This window comes from Manis pentadactyla, chromosome 11 (assembly GCF_030020395.1).
Source record: "Manis pentadactyla isolate mManPen7 chromosome 11, mManPen7.hap1, whole genome shotgun sequence".
NCBI classification, from domain to species: Eukaryota; Metazoa; Chordata; class Mammalia; order Pholidota; family Manidae; genus Manis; species Manis pentadactyla.
The window spans coordinates 60517227-60541763 of NC_080029.1; the positions used below are offsets into that span (position 1 = coordinate 60517227).

At 35.5% G+C, this 24537-nt stretch overlaps 1 protein-coding gene across 1 annotated transcript in view; it reads right to left on the bottom strand.

Moving 5' to 3' along the window:
* Positions 1–18367, bottom strand: part of GEMIN2 (gem nuclear organelle associated protein 2) — a 35222-nt gene extending 16855 nt beyond the window's left edge. Inside the window, exons 1-9 of the mRNA XM_036881315.2 lie at positions 18170–18367; positions 17685–17769; positions 16213–16302; positions 15871–15930; positions 13491–13604; positions 11758–11802; positions 10343–10411; positions 2869–2979; positions 1023–1081 (exon numbers count right to left, since the gene is read on the bottom strand). Of these exons, the coding sequence (XP_036737210.2) occupies positions 1023–1081; positions 2869–2979; positions 10343–10411; positions 11758–11802; positions 13491–13604; positions 15871–15930; positions 16213–16302; positions 17685–17769; positions 18170–18306 (770 nt within the window). The 5' untranslated portion in view covers positions 18307–18367. The remainder of the gene's footprint in view (positions 1–1022; positions 1082–2868; positions 2980–10342; positions 10412–11757; positions 11803–13490; positions 13605–15870; positions 15931–16212; positions 16303–17684; positions 17770–18169) is intronic.
* Between the last annotated feature and the right edge of the window lie 6170 nt (positions 18368–24537).

Consider the following 24537-nt stretch of genomic DNA (forward strand, 5'->3'; position numbering starts at 1 on the left):
TTTCAAAAAGACATATGCACCCCTATGTTTATCACAGCACTATTTACAATAGTCAAAAAATGGAAGCAACCTAAGTGTCCATCAGTAGATGAATGGATAAAGAAGATGTGGTACATTTACACAATGGAATATTATTCAGCCATAAGAAGAAAACAAATCCTACCATCTGCAACAACATGGATGAAGCTAGAGGGTATTATGCTAAGTGAAATAAGCCAGGTAGAGAAAGACAAGTATCAAATGATTTCACTCATCCGTGAAGCATAAGAACAAAGCAAAAACTGAAGGAACGAAACAGCAGCAGACTCACAGAACCCAAGAATGGACTAGCAGTTACCAAAGGGAAAGGGACTGGGGAGGGTGGGTGGGAAGGCAGGGAGAAGGGGAATAAGGGGCATTACGATTAGCACACATAACATAGGTGGGGGCACGGGGAAGGCAGTATAGCACAGAGAAGACAAGTAGTGACTTTATAGCATCTTACTACACTGATGGACAGTGACTTTAATGGGGTATGTGAGGGGGACTTGATAATGGGGGGAATCTAGTAAGCACAGTTTTGCTCATGTGACTGTATATTAATGATAACAAAATAAAAATAATAAAAAATGTTTTTTAAAAAGAGAAGAAAAAATGAAACATGTTCTACCCTCACTGGTAATCAAACAAATGCAAACAAAAATAATTTGTATCTTATTATCTGAATGGAAATATTTGTACCAACTCAAAGTGCTCACTATTCAAAGAGGTGGGCACTCTCATTGACACATTAGTGGGAACACAGAATTGTATGAGCTTTCTGGAAGGCAAACTGTCAATAAACATCTCAGTATTAAAAGCACATGGATGTCCATTGACTTATTTGTAGGGATTTACTCTTAGGAAATAATAGAGCTGTATGTATAAGAATCTTCATTGTAACATAATTGTGATGTACATTAATATTGTTTCCTTATACATTAATTTCCTCTCTACCACCATTAATAATACTATTATGAAGCAAGGAGACAAGGATTACTTACCTGCTAACCAAGCAGATTAATAAATTCAAAGCAGGAACCCTCTCATCATCTTTGCTGTCCTAAAAGAAAAGAAAGAAAAAAATGTCTAAAATGTAGTCTGTTCTTCCCTAATATTTTTGCAACAAAATTTCCTTTTAAGATGCAAATCATGAAACTGTTACTGGATGATAGTAATAATCACATGGGAATAGGAAATTTCAAAGAAAAAGGAGGGAACTGTCAAGTTAATGATCCTTTGAGAAACACCTAAGATCATCTTTTAAAGAAAGGTCCTGAACAGGGAAAAGAAATAAGACTTGGGGGCTCCAAGAAGGATAACTTGGGAGAGAGAGTTTTCCTTGCTCCAAGTAGAGGAGCACAAAAAGCCTATGCTCTAACTGGGCCACAGTGAAAGAAAATTATATGAAAATAGTTTGAAGAACTTACAACTGACAAGGAGTGAAATCCTGGCTTCTAGGATAAGACATACCAGGATATATTCCAGATCAGGGTTCTCCATTATGGGGAGGTAGTTCCTGAACTACATTGCTTATAAAGGTCACTTTAAATGTGTGTTTAAATGACAGATCTAAGACACATGGAAAGGAGTTTTACAGAGAATGAAATTTATTTTTGTACTTCAAGAAATCATCACAATAACCTATTGAGTAATGTTATAATGGACATATTATATATTAATTCAAACTTGGGACACAATTCCATGTTAGTATATTCAATTTCTCCATGTGCCAAGCATCATATGGGACAAAGCTGAATAAGCATATTATCTGCTAATAATAGAGAAGTTGAAATATCCCTATTAGTTTAAGTCAAAGAAAAAATGTGTTAAGTGCCATAAAAAAGATATGAAGTATACTGGGAAAACAGATGATGGAGATTCCTTTTCAGTAGTTAGGATCAGGGAGAATATAGAAAGTAGTGGAACATGAGCCAGATTGTGAAAAGAAAATGGCATTTAGATGCAGATTGGAAGAGAGTGAAAAGGCACTTCTGGAGGGGGAATAAAGTCTAAGAAGAAAGCATGGAAAACAATTTGTGAGTAGTTAAGTACATTTTGCTTCGAGTACAGCCCTTTTAAGTTAGTTTGGACCATATCATGGACGTTCAGTGAAAATATTTTGGAGTAGTCAATGGAGAACAAAAGTGTATTGTGTGAAGGGGAAAGGAAAGGTGAAAGAAAAAAATCAGAAATGGGTTTAATGTGGCATCAAATTAGTTTATATTATAATGTTGCAGGCATGAGTTAGAGGAAGGGTCTGATTGGCAAATGCAAAATAATCAACATGCCAGAGACTTTTAGTTGACCACACTGGCTTCTTGTCTCCCTTTACTATTTAACAAATGAAACTCATTTTTAGTTAAGCACAGTGCCACCCAGCTAAAAGTAAACATTTTCCATAGTTCCTTATGGCCATGTGACTAAATTCTTGCCAATGAACTATATAGCCAAGGTGCTTGTGGACCCTCTGGGAAAGCTCTTTAAAAGGTATGACCATCTTCTCTTTTTTTCAGCTTCCTACCTAATGAAATGTAATGGCCAAGGCTCCAGAAGCTGTCTTGGATCCTGAGGTGAGGTTGAGGATGGAAGCCACATGTGGCAGAACTCAAAGGCTTGGTTTACTGCCATCTTAGATCTAACCTGCCTACCTGCAGACTTCCTTTATCTGAGAAAAACACTTCCATTTCATTTAAGCTACTGTTATTCTGGGCTTTTATGTGGCCAAACCTAACACTGACTAATAAAAGATTCCATATTTTCCTATTTCAATGGAATCCTTCTTTATCACCACATAAATTGGTAGAGTGCTTTCAATCTTTCCATTTGAAATAATAAGCTGTAACTTACCACTAACAGCCTCACTTCAGAGCACCTTCTTGCAAGCTGCCGGATCAGTGAATGTGCCTCAGGTAACAAAGGTTTTTCAAGACAAGCCAGTAGAGCATAAAACCATCTTCCCTAAATAGAATTTTAAAAAGTAAGAAGTAGGCAATACTGTACCATTAAGTTCAACTTATTTTTTTAAATGTCCAACATTGTATATGGTTATTTGCTATGAATAAATTCATGGAACATTTAACTGCATTATGTTTGTATATAGATAAGAAAGGGTCTTCTAGACAGCCAGGTGATTATCTTTTCTATCTTACCATAGACATCGAACATTAGACACTTGAAAATATCCTTCCCCACAAAGAGTTTGTTTCAGAGATTCTTAACTACAACTGAAGTCCTAATTCATAAGTAGAACTAAATTTAGATGTGTACAAATCCTTGTAAAAATTAGGATACAATTTTTTCTTTGCCTTCTATAGACATATATACAAATCATTTTATAATTTTACGACTTTGCCCTGGGTCTATACAAAGATACTATACTCTAGATTAAATAATGTTTTGATACTTCTATAAATACCATGGCAAGTTAAGTTTATCCCCATCCCCTTCTAAAATTGGTTTTTCTTTTCAATTATAAAAGGAATATATACTCAATACAAGAACAAAAGGAAAACAAAACCTGTGATCCCACCATCCACCTAAAAGTTCTGCTAATTTTTAATGTATTCATCCTTTTCCTATTTACATATACTTAAAAAATATAAATTTCCATCATTTACTAACATTAATGTGGTAAAAACATTTTGTTGCCATTTTTTTTACTTGCAATATATAATAAACATCTCCCATGTTGTAAAATGGGATTAACAAGGGAATGCTTTAAGTCTCAACATGCACTTATATAAATACTTTTTTAACCAAGCACAACCATACTTTCTTGTCCTGCTGGATTATTCTGTTTCCCCAAAATCTGTGAGAGCATAAGGACAGATACTATACCCCCAGAACTCAGTCTAGAGTTGGAACACAATAGAAGCTTAATTAAAATATTTGTGAAATGAATACTCCATTTTGAGTGCACCATAATTTACTTAACCAATTTCCTATTTTTGAGCACTTAGGATATTTAATTTGTTACTATTATATAAAAAAATAGTGTGATCGATATCCTTGAACATGAGTTGTAGAGCATCTCTAACTGACTTCTTGGGCTAAATGCCTAGCAATGAAATGGTGGAGTTAAAGGGTTGTATGTTCATAAAAGTTTCTGTATAATCACTAAATTGTACCCCAGAATGATTACATCAAATTATATTTCTACCAGCAATATATGTCTGAGTTTATTCTGAGCAACGCATCACTTTGGGGGAACCTGAAGAGCATTAGAACAAACTTTATATAGCAATTTATGCAACACACTGTTAGCTCACCAAGTAATCCCAAATCAGTAGGACTTTTTGTAAATAAAATGGTACCCATTCAAGCTTCTTCCATATATAGTGAGCAGAATTCTCTTCTACATTAAGAAGGCTATTATACATTTACATTTGACTCAAATTTGCAGGGACACATTTACTATATAAAGCTAGCATTCAGGTATTCAAATGGCCTTTACACTAGAAGGTATTTAAACCTCTACTGATTGTCTAATAAGATGTATCTGTACTGAAAAGTTCCTTTTCTCAAAGTCAATGAACACACTGTGACAATATTAAAAATAAAAGGAAGATCCAAAACCAAATAACTGAAAACCTTCCTTAAAAGCTTCACATTTGGATGATAAAATAAGGCTGTTTTTTCTCAAAACAATATTAGACAATTCCAAATAAAGTAAAAAAAAAAGTCCTTTTTCCTTTCACTAGTTTTTGATAAGCAAACTTCCTGTGACATGGGTTTTGACTTTTAAACACTGATATTTTCAATACTAGAATTCTAATGGTGTGGTTACTTGGATAGAGAAACTGAACACATTGATTTAAGATACAGATTGCTCATAATAAGACTCAAAGGATCAGTCAGGCTAAAACTTAGTAAATCAGTTACCAATGGTTGATAAATGCTTTCTTTAATGGTTTCTCTGGCAAATATAGCTACTTTCTGATAATATGTTTTCACTAATTAACAGGAAAAACCAAACTTATCGCCCTCTTAAGTGTCTAACTTTAGAAATTAAAAAAAATCCAAAAAACTTACAAATTTTTGAAAAAAAATAAAATTAAAGGAAGAGAAGGAAAACAGGTTAGATAATACTGATGAAAGGTCACTACTGGACAGAAAGAACTAATAAAGAACTTAAAATTTCAGTTTCTAGAATCTAAGGAACAAGCAGCCTAAGAATAGGAACAAAGTTATCTATTGAAGGTGTTGCTAATACAATAATGCATAGGAAAAATACTGCTTCACTGATTAAAAGAAATATATATGTAAATATGAATACAAAAGAAATGTAAATATTGTTTCACTGATTTGAAAGAAATGTAAATTACTTTTACTTTGAAGTACTACTATAAATTCACTCAATTTGAAAAACAAACACAAATTATAAAATGTTAGATTGAACCTATGGAATTGTTGATGAGCAAATGTTTTTACCCTACAAAATGATAATTTCCTGTTGGTTCAAGTTAAAGTAGAGTTACAGGGAACAGAAATAAATTTAAGAATCCACTGCATTCTTAATTGACTTTTATAGAATTATAAACTGGTTCTTTTCTTCTGGAAAGCAATCTGGCAGAATACACCAAAGGCTTATAAAACCTTGATCCAATATTTCTATTCTAGAAATATCCTGAAAAATTAATAAAAAAGAAATTATTATAAATGTTTATAATTCAGTCATGATCATAAAATATAAGGAAGAACCCAAATGGTCAATAGAGGATCAAAATAAATTATGAGACATTAATACAATGGAAATCATATGAACCACATTATCGTACAGAAGTATATATATGAAATATGAGCTAAAAAACAATATACACAATAATCAAACTATGTAAAAGACATGTATGACCACTGAATCAGAAGGTGATTTTAAATATAAATTTTTCCCCTTAAAAGTACATGCTTTAGAGGGGCAGAGCCAAGATGGCGGCGTGAGTAGGATAGTGGGAATCTCCTCCCAAAAACATATATATTTTTGAAAATACAACAAATACAACTATTCCTAAAAGAGAGACCAGAAGACACAGGACAACAGCCAGACTACATCCACACCTGCGAGAACCCACGCCTCACGAAGGGGGTAAGATACAAGCCCCGGCCCGGCGGGACCCCAGTGTCCCTCACCCCAGCTCCCGGCAGGAGGAGAGGAGAGTCAGAGCGGGGAGGGAGAGGGAGCCCAGGACTGCTAAATAGCCAGCCCTAGCCATCCGCTCTGGGAGTGCAGACACACAGTGCAAGGAGTGCAGGAAACTAGCGAAACGGGACAGTAAAACCTGCGAGCGGGTCCCTGCAGCCGGTGCCCCTGGGACAAGAAAAGCGAGTGCTTTTTGAAAGTCTTAAAGGGACAGGGACCCCACAACTGGACGGAAGCATCCCGGGACACTTAGCCCAGCCGCTGGGAATCCCGGGGAACTCCGGGCACCCTAACACTCTGGGCAGGAGCACAGCTCTGAGACCCCTCATGGCGAAAAACAGCAACGAAATTGAAGCGGTAATCAAAAAACAACCTAAGAACAAAACCCCTGGGCCACACGGATTTACCTCGGAATTTTATCAGATATACAGAGAAGACATAATACCCATTCTCCTTAAAGTTTTCCAAAAAATAGAAGAGGAGGGAATACTCCCAAACTCATTCTATGAAGTCAACATCACCCTAATACCAAAACCAGGCAAAGAGCCCACCAAAAAAGAAAACTACAGACCAGTATCCCTGATGAACGTAGATGCAAAAATACTCAACAAAATATTAGCAAACTGAATTCAAAAATACAAAAGCATCATAAACCATGACCAAGTGGGATTAATCCCAGGGATGCAAGGATGGTACAACATTCAAAAATCCATCAACATCATCTACCACATAAACAAAAAGAAGGACAAAAACCACATGATCATCTCTATAGATGCTGAAAAAGCATTCGACAAAATTCAACATACATTCATGATAAAAACTCTCAACAAAATGGGTATAGAGGGCAAGTACCTCAACATAATAAAGGCCATATATGAGAAAACCCACAGCCAACATCATACTGAACAGCGAGAAGCTGAAAGCTTTTCCTCTGAGATTGGGAACTAGACAGGGATGCCCACTCTCCCCACTGTTTTTCAGCATAGTACTGGAGGTCCTAGCCACGGCAATCAGACAAAACAAAGAAATAGAAGGAATCCAGATTGGTAAAGAAGAAGTTAAACTGTCACTATTTGCAGATGACATGATATTGTACATAAAAAACCCTAAAGACTCCACTCCAAAACTACTAGAACTAATATCGGAATTCAGCAAAGTTGCAGGATACAAAATTAACACACAGAAATCTGTGGCTTTCCTATACACTAACAATGAACTAATAGAAAGAGAAATCAGGAAGACAATTCCATTCACAATAGCATCAAAAAGAATAAAATACCTAGGAATAAACCTAACCAAGGAAGTGAAAGACCTATAACCTGAAAATTATAAGACACTCTTGAGAGAAATTAAAGAGTTCCCTAACAAATGGAAACTCATCCCATGCTCCTGGCTAGGAAGAATTAATATTGTCAAATGGCCATACTGCCCAAAGCAATATACAGATTCGATGCAATCCCTATCAAATTACCAACAGCATTCTTCAATGAACTGAAACAAATAGTTCAAAAATTCATATGGAAACACCAAAGACCCTGAATAGCTAAAGCAATCCTGAGAAGGAAGAATAAAGTCGGAGGGATCTCACTCCCCAACTTCAAGCTCTACTACAAAGCCACAGTAATCAAGACAATTTGGTACTGGCACAAGAACAGAGCCACAGACCAGTGGAACAGATTAGAGACTCCAAACATTAACCCAAACATATATGGTCAATTGATATACGATAAAGGAGCCATGGACATACAATGGGGAAATGACAGTCTCTTCAACAGATGGTGCTGGCAAAACTGGACAGCTACATGTAAGAGAATGAAACTGGATCACTGTCTAACCCCATACACAAAAGTAAATTCGAAATGGATCAAAGACTTGAATGTAAGTCATGAAACCATAAAACTCTTAGGAAAAAACATAGGCAAAAATCTCTTAGACATAAACATGAGTGACCTCTTCGTGAACATATCTCCCTGGGCAAGGGAAGCAAAAGCAAAAATGAACAAGTGGGACTATATGAAGCTGAAAAGCTTCTGTACAAGAAAGGACACCATCAATAGAACAAAAACGTATCCTACAGTATGGGAGAATATATTCATAAATGACAGATCCTTTAAAGGGTTGACATCCAAAATATATAAAGAGCTCACACACCTCAACAAACAAAAGGCAAATAATCCAATTAAAAAATTGGCAGAGGAGCTGAATAGACAGTTCTCTAAAGAAGAAATTCAGATGGCCAACAGGCACATGAAAAGATGCTCCACATCGCTTGTCATCAGAGAAATGCAAATTAAAACCACAATGAGATATCACCTCACACCAGTAAGGATGGCTACCATCCAAAAGACAAACAAAAACAAATGTTGGTGAGGTTGTGGAGATAGGGGAACCCTCCTACAATGCTGGTGGGAATGTAAATTAGTTCAACCATTGTGGAAAGCAGTATGGAGGTTACTCAAAATGCTCAAAATAGAAATACCATTTGACCCAGGAATTCCACTTCTAGGAATTTACCCTAAGAATGCAGCAGCCCAGTTTGAAAAAGACAGATGCACCCCTATGTTTTTCGCAGCACTATTTACAATAGCCAAGAAAGGAAAGCAACCTAAGTGTCTATCAGTAGATGAATGGATAAAGAAAATATGGTACATATACACAAGGGAATATTATTCAGCCCTAAGAAGAAAACAAATCCTACAATTTGCAACGACATGGATGGAGCTAGAGGGTATTATGCTCAGTGAAATAAGCCAGGCAGAGAAAGACAAGTACCAAATGATTTCACTCGTATGTGGAGTGTAAGAACAAGAAAAACTGAAGGAACAAACAGCAGCAGAATCACAGAACTGAAGAATGGACTAACAGTTACCAAAGGGAAAGGGACTGGGGATGATGGGTGGGGAGGGATAAGGGTAAGGAAAAAGAAAGGGGGCATTATGATTAGCATGTATAGTGTTGTGGGGGGGGGGTACAGGGAGGGCTGTACAACACAGAGAAGACAGGTGGTGATTATACAGCATCTTGCTATGCTGATGGACAGTGACTGTAGTGAGGTGTGTGTGTGGGACTTGGTGAGGGGGGGGAGCCTGCTAAACATAGTGTTCTGCATGTAATTGTAGATTAATGATAGCAAAAAAAAAAAGTACATGCTTTGTAGTAGACTTAAAAGAATGAAAATATTAAAGTCAACAATCCAAATCTAATGATAAAGAAATATGGTCCCTATATTTAATGGAAGAAACTTATCTAAGCCACTTGGCTGAATGGCAGGCTAGGAAACTTATACACTGTACTTCAAATGTTAATCTGTCTCTCCCACCTGATTATAAGCTTCTGAAGGGCAAAGATTGTATCTTCTGTTTTGACATGGCATTTTGGAGCCTGAGATGTACTCTTGCAAATATCGTCAATTGTGAGAAATGTTTCCAAAAAATGAAGTCTAATTTCAAAAGATGACAAAATTTCTTACTAGGGGATTAAGCAGGTAATTCATTTATAAAATACCCACTAAATTTACCCAACTTTGAAGATGGAAAATGAGCTGTGAAAACAAAGCAATAAAATAGAGGAGCAGTGTAGCATAGCTGTTAAAAGAGTACAGCCAAGTTGTCTGGGCATCAATCTCAGTTCTGCAAGTTATAATCTGTTGACCTTAAGCAGGTTACTGAAACCCTATGTGCTCATTTCCTTATCTGTAAAATGGAAATAACAGGTCATAATTTATTGGAGGATTCAATGAGTTATTATATACAAAGTGCTCAGAACAATGCCTGGTACAAAGCACTGGCTATTGTTGGTATTTCTGATATTCTTTTGTGGGCTGAATTTCAAGGACATTTCATGAAAAACATTTCTAACTTCTTAAGCCAGTGCTCCTCAAAATGGGGTTTGCAGATTTTTTGCCAATCTGTGTTTGTTACTAGTCTGCAATAAGGTAAGCAAGATATAAATCAACTCTTTGGTTGACATTTTTTTCCAAAGTAAGATTTTCTCAATGAAGGAATAGTATGCTGATTTACATTCTAGTGTAGTTCCTTATTTCACTGCCAGCAAGTGTAGTTTGCATTATAGATATAGTTATACACACATGTATAATACATATAAATGAACACCTTATGGCCATATCTCATATATAAGTATATATAATTTTGTCTGCATTATGAAAATAAAAAGATGCAATACTACCAATTCTGGAGTAAAATCTCTTTCTCCAAACCAATTACTCAGATATTCCAAGACACTAGTTACTGTTGCCTAAAAAAAAAGGAGGAAGGAGATGAGATAATCATATTAGCAACACAAAACTCACAACTTAATGAGTTTCATTAAGTTTAGTCAGATAGCAACTCTGACATTCAAAATAGCCCATTCTTTGGACTTCCAGAGAAAACTAAACGTAACTCTTAGTAATTTGATTAGATGGCTAACTTAGTGAGAAGAGGCTTTTTAGACGAGTATTCTTATACATTTCCAAGTATGGATATATTGGCTTAAATCCCAGTTATAGCTACTAAAAATATAGTTAGCAACTACTTGAAAAATGCCATGTGCTCTTAAAAAAAATCTTTGCATAAATACCTTCATATTCTTTTCATTAAATCAAAGTACAAACATAAAGAGACAGTTACTGGAGAAAAATCTGTTTTCAAGCTGTACAGATAGAATTTACCTAACTCGGGGAAGGCAGTACCGCACAGAGAAGACAAGTACTAACTCTATAGCATCTTACTATGCTGATGGACAATGACTGTAATGGGGTATGTGGTGGGGACTTGATAATAGGGAGAATCTAGTAACCATAATGTTGCTCATGTAATTGTATATTAATGATACCAAAAAAAAAAAGAATTTACCTAAGTGTTGAAAATATTCTCTGGCTTATTCAAATATAGTTGGACACTTACAAAAATTATTCATCCAATTTAGCATGGCTACTACAGTATCTTAATGCAAATGATCAAGTAAATGACCATTACTCATTACAATGAGTAATGAAACTCTCAGCCACTCTATGATTTACAACAGAGTATGACACTTAAAAATTTTATCTTCCAAAGGTACCCAATGCTACGTGAAGGCAAAACAGTTTTTATTTGCTCTTTAAATGGATAATAGAGTTCTTAGTCCTAAAAGACTGAAGAACCAAAGTCTGTATTTCTCCCCTTTTGATCCAAGAAACTATACATTTAATTCTTAATAGAATGTGTAGGATATCTGGAACTAGAAATAACAATCTAACCTTAGTATTTATTTCAGATCCCAGAATCCAAGACTTACAACCAAAATATATAACACTGAATAATTTAGCACCATGTTTAAGAGCATGAGTTCAGGAATTAGACCAACATGGGATTGAATCCCCAGTGTTGCCATTAAGACTTGCTGAAAAACCACCTGCAAGTTACTTAACCTCCAATTTTGTTTCTTCAGCTACTAAGTATGGACCTTAATAACAACTCCCTATGTAGGATTGTAGTGACAACTGAGAACTGTGAAAGGGTTTAGGACAGGGTCTTGCAGTTCAGTAAGTACATCTGTAATACTTTGACATAATTACAAACAAAAGAATGCATTTATCCTTATTATTAGATTGATTTTACCTGATTCATTCTGCTAACAATACTTAGCAAGGGAGGAAAACCAATCTGAAAGAAAAATAAGACTGAAATTTACTATGTGGTATTATAAGGAGGGGCTTCACTTTTTTTCAAACTGGTCGATTTCTTACCAAACTGTTACTTAAAAACAAAGGATAAAAGAAAATTCTTTCACTATCCATTATCATTATAATAAAACATTCCTTGAATTATGTTGGTAATGCCCAAGAAAATAATGTCTTGATATTAGAATATGTAAATTTAAAAATAATGATTTTGGTAATTACAATGTTAGCAGTATGAAATTTTTAAAAATGATACTATTCATATTATGACATTAATCTGTGATACACACTTTTTCAAAATCTTCAGCTAAAGCTAATATTTTCAGGAATTAAGGGACTTGAATGGTACGATTTTTTGCAAATCAAATCTGATTTAAGTAAAAAAGTACTTTTCAGTTTAATGCTGGGAGCCTTGATTATGAAAATAGCACTGACTTGTGAGAAACTCCAGACAACATGCATTAAAGTCCTGTGTCCTTAACTGGTTCTTTCACATAATGTATTTTACTTGATATATTTTGTAATAACAAGCTAAATAAATAAACTTTAAATCCTTGTCAAATTAAAACACATTTTGAAATGTAACATACATTAGGGATATTATACAAAAGAGCAATAGGTTGTATAAGAAACAGTACCTAGTTATTTCCCTTAGAGACTTGAATCTGTTTACAGGCCTCCCATGTGTAAAACTGCCTGTTTTTCCAGCCCTCTGTCAACCCCATGTAACAAATTTTGCCAGAATGTTACCTGAAAAATAGCAGCTCAGGGGGGCTGTACACTATATTTCTATTACAAGTGATTTTACACATCATGTCACATAAGAATAATTTTATTTTCTCTCTGTGAGATGTCTTTTTATGTCTTTTGACTGTTTTTTGTTGTTGTTCTTAGTTTTTTTAGTGAGTTTTGGAGCTTTTAAAATTTGGGGATAAAATAATTTTAAATGGGAAAAATACAATGTGGCACCATATAGCAAAAAGTAAATATCTATTTAACAGCACAGAACAACAGAGTATAGGGAGCTAACAGTAATACAGATGTATATAGTGGGCTCCATACCAATACCTATAAACTTGAGGGCAGGTGAGTCCTGAAGCACAAGAAGCAGATGGCCACATAATTTATGATTAAAATAAAGCCATGTGAAATTTACATATGCCCTCAACAGTTCATCTCCAAAATATGGAATTTACTAAGCATTCTAAGCCCCTAAGTCATGTTTTCCTTTGTTTCTCTGATTACTCATTATTCATTGTTTGACCCATGCCTTATTAAAAAAAACTGAACCCTACCTAACTCACAAAATTATTACACAGCTAAAATATAAGAACTATGAAGCCTACAAAAAAAAGTCACAGTATACTGCTTTAGAAACTAGGCTGCCAATTTTAAAGTTAAAGAGCCAATAAACTAAGTCAGGGTTAGCAAACATTTCCTATAGAACCAGACAGTAAATACTTAAAGCTTTGCAGGCCATACACTCTCAGTCACATGTTATTTGTTGTTTTTTACAACCCTTTAAAAATATAAAAACCATCTTTAGCTCATGGGCTGTACAAAAACAGGTTGCAGACTGATTTGGCCTAGGCTATAGTTTGCTGAGCCATTATACTAGATGATGTACCAAAATTAGAATGCTTTTTATTATGTTATCCATATATCACCTACTTTTACATAATCGATCCCTGGACTTTCACTTGTAGCTGGTCCAACAGCTCCTTCGGCACATAATCTTTCACCCAGACAAAATTTTTTCCAACCTTCTTCATCTTCAGATTTTGGCTAAAAGAAAAAAATGAGTTTACTTACTTCTATGTAGTTTTAAAGAACTGAACATTGAAAAAGGAAGTGAGGAAACCTCAATATTCCTTCTATGGCAACACAAAGATATGATGCCTATTATGGGTTGCACTGTGGCCCCCAGAATTCAAATGTTAAAGCCCTCACCTCCAGTACCTTTGCATGTGACTGTATTTGGAGACAGGGCTTTTATAGAGATGATGAGGGTAAAATGACACTCTTAGGGTAGGACTTAATCTAATCTGACTGGTGTCTTGTAAGAGGAAGTTTGGACATACAAAGATACTAGGGATACACATACACATAGGAAAGGCCATGTAAGGACACAGCAAGAAGACAGCAGCTATACGCCAAAGAGAGAGGCCTCAAGAGAAATCAAACCTACTGTCACGTTGATCTTAGACTTCTAGCCTACAGAACTGTAAGAAAATACATTATTGTTTGTTAAGCCACCCAGTGTATGGCTTTATTATGGTAGCCCTATAAACTAATACATTGCCCAAGTGGTCACACCAAATGTAGGATGTGTTTACCTGGGGTGACACTCTCATGCACACTGACAAGCAAGTGTGTTCAAAAAGGTGATAAAGATGTAAACTTGTACAGAAAAAAATGTATTAAGCATACTTATAAGAATGGAGGATGTTTATCCCTAAGAGGGAGACATGGTCATATACTTCACAAACTTAAAGGGCTGTTCAGTCAAAGAAAGAATGGATTCATTCTACACTGCCAGATGGAAAAGGCTGAATAAGCATTCAGCCCAATCTAACTACCTTAACAAAACAATTTTTATATGTACACCTCTCCTTGCACATTACTTCACATAGGTGCAGATTTCCCCCTGAGAATAAGTAACTTTCATTAGATTCTCAGGGTGAATATGAGACCCCTACCAAGTTAAAACCTATTGTCCTGGAACAACAGAATTACCTTTCCCATTACTCTATTAGGTCAGAGACTGTTTCTGCTTCAGGTAGCACTGAACACCCTGATTATTAAATGACTGGATACACAAATAAGTAATCATTTATATTAAAACAGTTGCCATCAACGTATGCTTTACATTTTTTTCATTTTATTATTTATATAATATTTACATGTGCTGGATGAACACATGTTATTGCTACATAATATTCCACTGTTTTGATGGGCCATAATATATTGAATGAATTATGTTAGGTCATTTCCATTTTTGACAAATTATATCATCATAATTTATGGATATGACTTCCTCTTAAATTAGTAAACATGTACCCAAAAGTTATTACACTGAGCAAAAAAAAAAGTTTCTTTATCTGCCTACCCATGCCCCCATCCCCACCATCTTGTTACTAGAAGGCCTCACAGCACAGTGAATTAGAGTCAGACAAACTTTGGTTTGAATCTCAGCTATAGCTTTTATGAGCTAAATGATCTTGGGCAAGTAATGTTAGCTCCTTTCACACTTTTCTTAGAGCACAGCTCCCAAATGGCATGGAAAAGCACAGAGAGAGGCCATATAATCTCTCAGCTTTCCATTGGTAGTCTTAGGCTATAGCAGTAGCCTCCTCCATTTACCCCAATGTGTTACCATGTAGGCGTGTTAGAAAGCACTGCCTAGAGAAAGCTTCTAAAATCTGAAATCTGTGAACTACCTGAAACCGTGAGCAAAATTGTGTATATGTATTTTTTTCCTCCAAAGAGAAATAGCTTCATTTGATCCTTAGGAAGAAAATGAGATTCCCTAAAAGGTTAAAAGCATTATCCTGAACCATCATACCCATATCCATTTCTTTGCCTACTCCCTTTTTTACTTAATAGTCCAGATATATCTACTGAAGAGCTTACAATTATATCCAAGCTGACAAAATGTAGGAAATGCTACTTTCCAAAATGCAGGACAGGCTTTACTAAAATATCATTGGTATTAGCATCATTGCCTCATTGGGAAAATCCAATAAACTTTTTGTAAATACTGAAACTATATTTATTTCCTTAAAAGCAAATATCTAGAAGAACCCTTAACTTGTAGAGGCCTATTCAAAGTCTCTTAGATGCTGTATATTGAAATTGTCATAAAAATAATAATTTGCATTACTGACTCTATACTTCTCAAGGTACAGATAAAGTGGAATTATGATTACTAGTGGTAGATGTGACAGAATGAAAATAACATGGACTAAGTAAGTGAATCTTTAAAGACTGGATGTAAATATGGACTATATCAAATAGATATACATTGCACAACTTAGAGAGACTTACATACCATGGTCACATTACTATCCAACTGTTGGGATTTCCAGTGACTCTTATGTCTGTTTACACTCTAAAGAAAGAGAAGTTAGACAAGTCATCTTCAGAGAATGGATAAATCAATTGCTGTACAACATTCTAACAATCCTAAAACATGGAAAATATTTCCAAAATTTCAAATTGTACTATGTCTAATAATTATAATCATTTGGTGATCAATTAGTAAATTTTCTTACCTTCATGTTTCAAAATCACAAATCTTATAATTTTCCAGCTACAGTCTAAGAACAGAAATAAACCTGAGGGAGGAAAGTTGGAGAGATTTAATTAGATTAAGTGATTCAAATACACATACCTGTCGAACAGCTGAAAACTGTGCCACTTGCTGCTGCTGCCACTGAAGTGTTGGGGAGTATCCTTTAGGAGCAGGTTGGCATCCTGAAAGCTAGAGATCAGTTCACAAACATTAGAATCAATGTTAGTCTTATGATTAGAATCTCATGCCTCTGAAAAGCAAAAGTGAAATTAAGATGAATGAATAATAAATGATCAAGACTATCCAAGAAAGTGTACTTTTTGCAGATGCAAATAAGGAGGCATTTTACTTTGCAACTTATGTCCTAGTTTAAAACATTAGGAAAAGATCCTTATATAATCACTTCAATTAGAGCAATCTGGAATGGTTTATAGTCGGAATTTCTAAAAAACCTAATAGGTTTTCTAAGAAAACACTGAAGACACAATCTGGTCCTACCTTTCTATGATAGCAAAACAGTTTGAAACAAAAAGAGAGACATAGTCTAAATAAACAATTCTGGTATAGGTACTCAAATAATTTAAGACATTTGACTTTACAAGGGCTACTTCTGTTTTCTAAAATAGCACATAGTTCACAATTGATCATATTGCCTTGACATAAAATTTAGTGTGGTCAGTTTTTAAAAGCTAGGAATATAAGTCATCATCTTCTATTAACTGAAAACTTCTGAAAAAAGGAATTACATGAAACATTGTAATGCCTGAATTAAAATTTCCTGATTATAAACATCAGATAAAGGAATTACTTAAAACATAAAAGGAAAGGGATTTATCACAAAATAAAAACTTCTGTTCTCCTTTGACCTTAGGTTAAATGGCACCTCCTTAGAGAGACCTTCTGTGACTATTCTGTCTAAAGTAGTGGTCCCTGTTATTTTATTGGCTATTATACATGTTAATTTTCGGCACAGCAATAGTCACAATATGTAATTAATTTGTTTGGTTGTTTATTTTCTGTCTTCCTCAGAAGAATGTAAACTCTACAGAATGGACTTTTTCTGTCTCATCCTGTGCTGTATTCGCAGCACCTGGCATATCCTAGTTGTTTAATAAAAACTGCTAGACAAGTAAATGAATGAAAATATTCACTGTGTGCAAGTGTAGCTAGAAAAGCATAAAAACGCGGGTTTCTATTCTTAAAAAACAAAACCCAGTCAAATTCATAACATGCAAACTAAATTAAATAAGATTATTTAGTGTAATAATCATGAAGACAACTGGAAAATAAAGGATAGCATAAGTAACCTGTTTAAAGACTCCTTTAGGAATGGATCATGTCCCTAGTGTGTGATGAGCAAATGTCCATGAATGCCAGGGTTACTGAAAGCTTCTCTAGAGGCAGTACATGCCAATTGTCCTTTTGGGGGAAAAAGTGCATGCAAATGTCTAAAATCATAGGGAGTAGTCAAATCTTGTCTACATCTTAACTAATACCGTCAGATACTACAGAAGAGACTTGATCTTTTAATTTGGGACAGGGTTTATTCCCTAACAGGTAAGAAAACTCACAGAAACATTCACACTTTGCTTCCTTTTCAACTTCTTTGGGTCAATTTGAGCTACCACAACATCTGGACACTGAGCTGCTTCGATCCTACAAATAAGTAACAAATGCAAGAAATGTAATTACTACTGTGCTTTGTTCATGTGTAGAAAAACAAGAGATCCATTTCTACAGTTCATTATGAAATCAGAAAAAAGTTCAGAGTTGCAATTGAGGTACTAAACAATATATTTCTGAAATTATCTGGTTTGAAAGCAAGAAAATTCGAGAGCACATACCGTGACACGTGTAATCAAATTTAACAGAATTAAGTTAACAGAAAATTGACCACATAAAGAAGTAATCAAGTGATCTCACAATGACCCAAAATCGTGTGAGATTGGGGACGGGAACAGAGGCGGGTCTTTATCACTCGGAAGGGTCGAGCGGGGCACTGTGCCCAGGGACAGGGCGGACGACCAGCCCACCCGCACAGGGCCAAGTCACTCACTGGACCCGCCTCAGGTACTCCTGGGGCGTCCTCGGCGGCACGGAGGGATCGAAACCTTCTGTCAAGTCGCAGGGCTCCACTGGCAATAGCCGGGGCATCAACTCTTCCATTGCAGACTCTGCTGGTACCCAAGCCATGGTTCTCGATCCAGTCCCAACCAGCGCATGCGCAGTCTCGGTCACGGCGCAGGCGCACAAGTAGGCACCCTTCTCGCGGAGCCGAGCAAGAGGCAGGGCTTAGGAGGCGTAATTGCACAAGGGCAAACCTGCTGATTGTCCCAAGGTTAAGGCTCCGGTAGTGTACTCAAGGCTGTGAATTTAGTTCCTTGCAAAAGTGGTTCTGAATCGTTTCTGCATGTTACCCTCTATTCTGTCTTCTAAAGATGGGGTAAAGGTTAAGGGTTATTAACCTTTATGCACCCCTAGTAGTGAAGCAGTCTTAACTTTTTGAATTAATGAGTAATATTACTGTATTATCATTTATTGAGCTCTAAATTCTTAAACTCCGGGTAGACACATCACATAAACATTTCCTCATTTAATTTTTACAACAGCCTTTTCAAGTAGGGTTATTATCCCGGTTTTCTAGGGGGAGGATATCTATCATAAAAGGAGTTAACTGAGACAACTGCGACTTCCTCTCAAAGGGGAAGGGTCAATTCTAACCCAGATTTATCTAACACCAAATGAATGAAAAATTAATTTTTCAGAGGAATTTCTTGTGCCTGGCTACTTTAGAGATCACTTTATGTGAAATGAATTTTACTTCTAGAGTAGCCATCACCTTTTTCTTTTTTTCAAAAAGATCTCTTTGCTTATAAATACACAAAGGATAAATCTAATGCCAACATCCAGAAGTTAACAATATTAATCTTAGGGCCAATCCTGAGAGGGTGATAGTCACCTCCATTTTACAGGTTAGGAAATAAGTCAGAAATGAATTGAGTAACTTGTGCTGGGTCTCAAATTGCAAGAAACAATGAAAATACTGAATCTCATTATTTCTAAACAAGCTCTGAGTGAATATGATTAACTTTTATTTTCTAAAGTTTATGTTTATTTTTAAAGCTTTTTTTTTATAGCACTGCCTTTAGCCTGGGAGCAATTGATTTCAATACCAGAATGTAAATGTTCAACTGAAAATAAAATGAGGACAGTCGTTAGGTTAAGAGCTAAAGAATTAGTGCTTATGAACAGTAACTTAACAATTGGGAAATTTGTAAAAGACTGCTGGGCTGCAGTCAAACTCGAAAGTTATTTGGTTAAAATGTCACCGATTTTGGAAAAAACAAGAAGTATGGAGAAATACTCTCATCTCCAAAGGCCTTGGTAATTAGAACAAATTAGAAAAAGTAAGCAGTAGCTTCATTTCTGGATTTTTCTTCAAATAGTTTTTTTGCAAGGAGGAGACTAACTTATTAAGCCATTTCCTCCCATTTTTCTAGAGAAAAGAACAGTTACCTAGTAGTCCAGTGAAGCAATACTTAATGCTGGACTCACGTGTAAGTCTTGTTTGAACTACACATGGAGTGAAGGGAGCAAGGAGAGGAATAGCAGAATGGAAAAAGGTTGTCCTGGAAAATAATAATAAACTTTTCTGAAAAAAGAGATGAGTAATAAAGTATATGAATGATTCTGAAATGGTTCTAAAATTTTAATACTCAGGTATGAACTCATTCAGAAGAGAGGAAAGTAAATTAAAAATCTGTTTTTTGCTTCTTCAAGCTAATCTGACTTAAGATAATTGATAATGAATTTTGGAGCATATTTTTAATATGGTTATAAATTGGAAATTGCATTCTGTTTTTGAGTGTCTCAGATATGGGACAGCTGAGAATAAGCTATATTTGTTGATGAAGTTATTCTAAAAAAAGTGCTTAATTTTTGGATAGCTGAACTTCTAAAACTATAATTAACATTTCATTTAACCTCCTCCCAGGAAGAATTATTCCTAAGGTACTGAACTACCTCTGCATGCCTCATTTTCAAAGATTTGCAGTCACTTTTCAGTCACAATGGGAAGGTTTTTGTGTTTCGATATTTCTTATATTGGTGATTGGCTGTAGGAGTTATATGAGAGTTATGAGAACAGACTGTTCAACAGTCATTTATTGATGATGGTAGCATGTTAAGTCAACCTTACAGAACTAAATGCAAAAGTTGTCCCTGTGTTTTATACTCCCTTAAGCAGCTCAGTTATTTACAAATGTTTGTGTGTATGATAATTATCTGGAAGAAATTATTTAAAATACAGACTCCTGGGTCTTAAAACTCTCCTCCAGAGCTTCTACTTCTGTTGATTGGCGTGGGGCTCAGAAACTGATGTTTTAAGAAATGTTGCAAGTAAGAAACATCCATCCATTTTGTCCTTTCCCTCCCTCTTCCTTAAGATTTACTTCCCTAAAATTTCTTATTATTATACTTAGTTCATTTTTCCTTGGTCACAAAAATTTCACTTGCCTCTTTACACCATTAAAGTTAAATGAATTTGGTCATCCAGTTAATATTTATCAGTTTCCTACTGTGTGGCAGGCATGGGGAGCTACAGTGGAGAGCTTCTTCTCTCATGGTGCTTGCAGTCTAGTGGACAGAGAGACTAGCTTACAGTCTGGTGGACATTAAGTCAGGGATACAATACAAACAACAAAATAAAATAAATCAGTGATACAAATGAGTTTTAAATGTTAACTGTGATAAGTATATTAAGGAAAGGTTCAAGAAGTTTGAGGAAGAATCTTGCAGTGTGGAAATAAACAAAGACCAACTGAAAGAGAACAAGCAAAGGCTATGTATTCAGAATTTGCTTTAGAAAGGGAGTCAGCCACTTGCATTTTGGCAAAGACTCAAGGACAGACAGAGGAGTAGGAAAGCTGAATATTGGGTAAAAAGGAAAGGTGGGAGATACGCCCTGATTGGAAGCTGTTGGCATGGGAAGACTATAGGTGAGCTACTGTAGGGGAGGTAAAATTTCTCCTCTACCCTCTTAGGGTCTCTGACTGGGCCTATGAGTTAAACTGACATAAGACTGATTAACAGGAGAAAAGCATACAAATTTTACTTAGTAACTTTTACATATATATGTACAAGAAGAATTAAGACCCAAAGAAGTTAAGGCCCAAAACTTATATAGTAGGTTGAACAAAGAGCAGTATTGTGAAAAAGTGACAAGAAAAAGGAGTTTGGGCTAGGGTAGTTAACTGTGGAAAGTAACTAGGAAGATAAGGGTTAGCTTAACAAGGTTTGTTTGTACAGGTTCATCTTGGCCTCAACTCCCCATCTTTGGTGATAAGAATGTCTTCCTTTCCTTGTACAGGGAAGATACCTTTCTAATGGGAGTTTTATCTCCTGCTTTTAGAAAGGAAAAGGAAGGCCAGAGGGCCCTTCTTACAGTGCTGTTTTTCAAGCACCTTTAACTAAAAATAATTAATATGCCATAGTGGCATATTTTGGGGGTGGCATGCTCTGAAACCACATTCTACTGAGAAGTAGGACATCTTATAGAATTGGCTGGGAGTGCCTATCTGCCTTTGTTTGTTTTGGTCCTGAATTGGAAGCAGGGCCAAAAACTAGGAATGCTGTCAATTACAAATCAAGTTGTGGCTATTATGGAACAATTATTACAGGGATTATTGTTTGCCTTTCCAGATTGACAGAAATAGCAGTATTACTTTCTATAAGTTTGAATTATAACAGGCTGGCTTCCTGGACTACTTACTGTTGGATAATAGGTTGATTTCTTGGGATGGTTGCTGCAGATTGTAGGTCAGAGTCCTGCATTTATATATATGGTTTGGCCATTGTCCATTTGTACATTCAGTCTCAGTGCGTAGAGGAAAGAGTCTTTTCAAGGCCTTATTGCTAGAAGAATTAATTCTTGTTGGAAAGTTGGAAGGAGGTCAGTAGAGCTGATGCATAGAAAGTAGAGAGTGAAGGGTGTTGGACAGGTTTGTAAGAAATGTAGCTGGATATAGTTAATATTTATGGAGCACCCTCTTGTGTGCCAGGAGACTGTCAGTGCCCTCCAACCAAAGGCCGATAGAGCACTCCTGTAGTCACATGATCACTGAGACTGGGGGATGTCTCAGTAAGAGGGTGTTAGAACTAACTTATTTATTATAGGATTTGGGCTTTGTTAGGTCATTTGGAATCATTCATATACTTTATTACTCACTTTTTGTTTTGAGCATTAGCCCCTTACCAGATTTATCATTTGCAAACATATTCTCCCATATAGTAGATTGCCTTTTGTTTTATTGAAGGTTTTCTTTGTTGTGCAGAAGCTTTTCAGTTTGATGTAGTCCCACTTGTCTATTTTTGCTTTTGTTTCTCTTGGCTGTGGAGACATATCCAGAAAGAAATTTCTTATGTTGATGTTCATGAGATCGTGGCTTATGTTTTCTTCTAAGAGTTTTATGGTTTCATGTCTTAGATTTAGGTGTTCAATTCATTTGAAGTTTACTTTTGGTTATGGTGTAAGACAGTGATCTAGTTTCATTCTCTTACATGTAGCTGTCCAATTTTCCTGACTCTACTTATTGAAGGGACTGTCTTTTCCCCATTGTATATTCATGTCTCCTTTGTCATATATTAATTGACCATATATGCCTGGGTTTATATCTGGGCTCTCTATTCTGTTCCACTGATCTATGGGTCTGTTCTTGTGTCAATACCAAACTATTTTACTGACTGTAGTTTTGCAAAAAGTAGCTTGAAATCAGGGAGTTTGATATCCCCAGCTTTGCTCTTCTTTCTCAAGACTGATTTGGCTATTCAGGGTCTTCTGTGGTTCTATATAAATTTTAGGATTTTTTGCTCTAGTTCATTGAAAAATGCCATTGGTATTTTGATAGGGATTGCATTGAATCTATCCATTGCTTTGGACAAGATGACCATTTGACAATGTTAATTCTTCCTATCCATGAGTATGGGGTAGATTTCCACTTATTTGTGTCTTCTTCAGTTTCTTTCATCAATGTCTTATAGTTTACTGGGTAAAGGTCTTTCACCTCCTTGGTTAAGTTTATTCCTAGGTATTTTATTCTTTTTGATGCAATTGTAAATGGAATTGTTTTCTTGATTTCTCTTTCTGCTAGTTCATTGTTGATATATAGGAAGGTAACAGATTTCTGTATATTGATTTTATATCCTGCAATTTTGTTGAATCATTATTACTTTGAATAGTTTTTTGATGGAATCTTTAGGGTTTTCTATATATAGTACCACGTCATCTGTAAATAGTGACAGTGTTATTTCTTTCTTACCATTTTGGATGCCTTTTATCTCTTTATCTTGTCTGACTACCATGCTAGGACTTCCAGTACTATGTTGAATAAAAGTGGTGAGAGTAGCCATCTTTGTCATGGTTCCTAATCTTAGAGGAAAAGCTTTTAGCTTTTTCTCCATTGAGTATGATATATTAGAGTAATACTGGCTTCACAGAATGACCTTGGAAGTATTCCCTCCTCTTCTATTTTTTGGAATACTTTAAGGATAGGTATTAGCTTGTCTTTAAATGTTTGGTAGAATTCACCTGTGAAGGCTATTGGTCCTAGATTTTTGCTCATTGGGAGTTTTTTGATTACCAGTGCAATTTTGTTACTAGTAATTGGTCTGTTGAGATTTTCTGTTTCTTCCTGGGTCAGTCTTGGATGATTGTATGTTCTAGTAATTTTTCCATTTCTTCTAGGTTGTCCCATTTATTGTTATATAATTTTTCATAGAATTCTCTTATAATTCTTTGAATTTCTGTGGTGTTAGTTGTGACTTCTCTTTTTGTTTCTGATTTTATTTGTGTTATCTCTCCCTTTTTTTCTTACTATGTCTGGCTAAGGGTTTGTCTATTTTGTTTATCTTCGCAAACAACCAGCTCTTGGTTTCATTAATTTTTTTTCTATTTCCTTAGTCTTTATTTTACTTATTTCCACTCTGATCTTTATTATGTCCCTCCTTCTACTAATTTTGGGCTTTGTTTTTCCTTTTTTCCCTTGTTCCTTTAGTTGCAGAGCTAGACTGTTTTTGAGATTATTCTTGTTTCTGGAGGTAGGCAAGTATTGCTATAAACTTCCCTCTTAGAACGATTTTTGCTGCATCCCACATATTTTGTTGTGTTTTTTCTCTTGCCTTTAAAAAAAATTGAAGTATAGTTGATAAACAATATTATATTGGTTTTGAAGATACAACACAGTGGTTCAACTGTTAGACACATTACTAAATCCTCACTCCAACCAGGGCAGTTACTATCAACAAAGAAAGATGTTTCAGAACAATTGCTATATTCTCCATGCTCCACTTCCATCCCTGTGACCAACTTACATTATGATTGAGATTTTTCTGCCCCTTTATTTCCTTCCCCATTCTATCTACCTAACC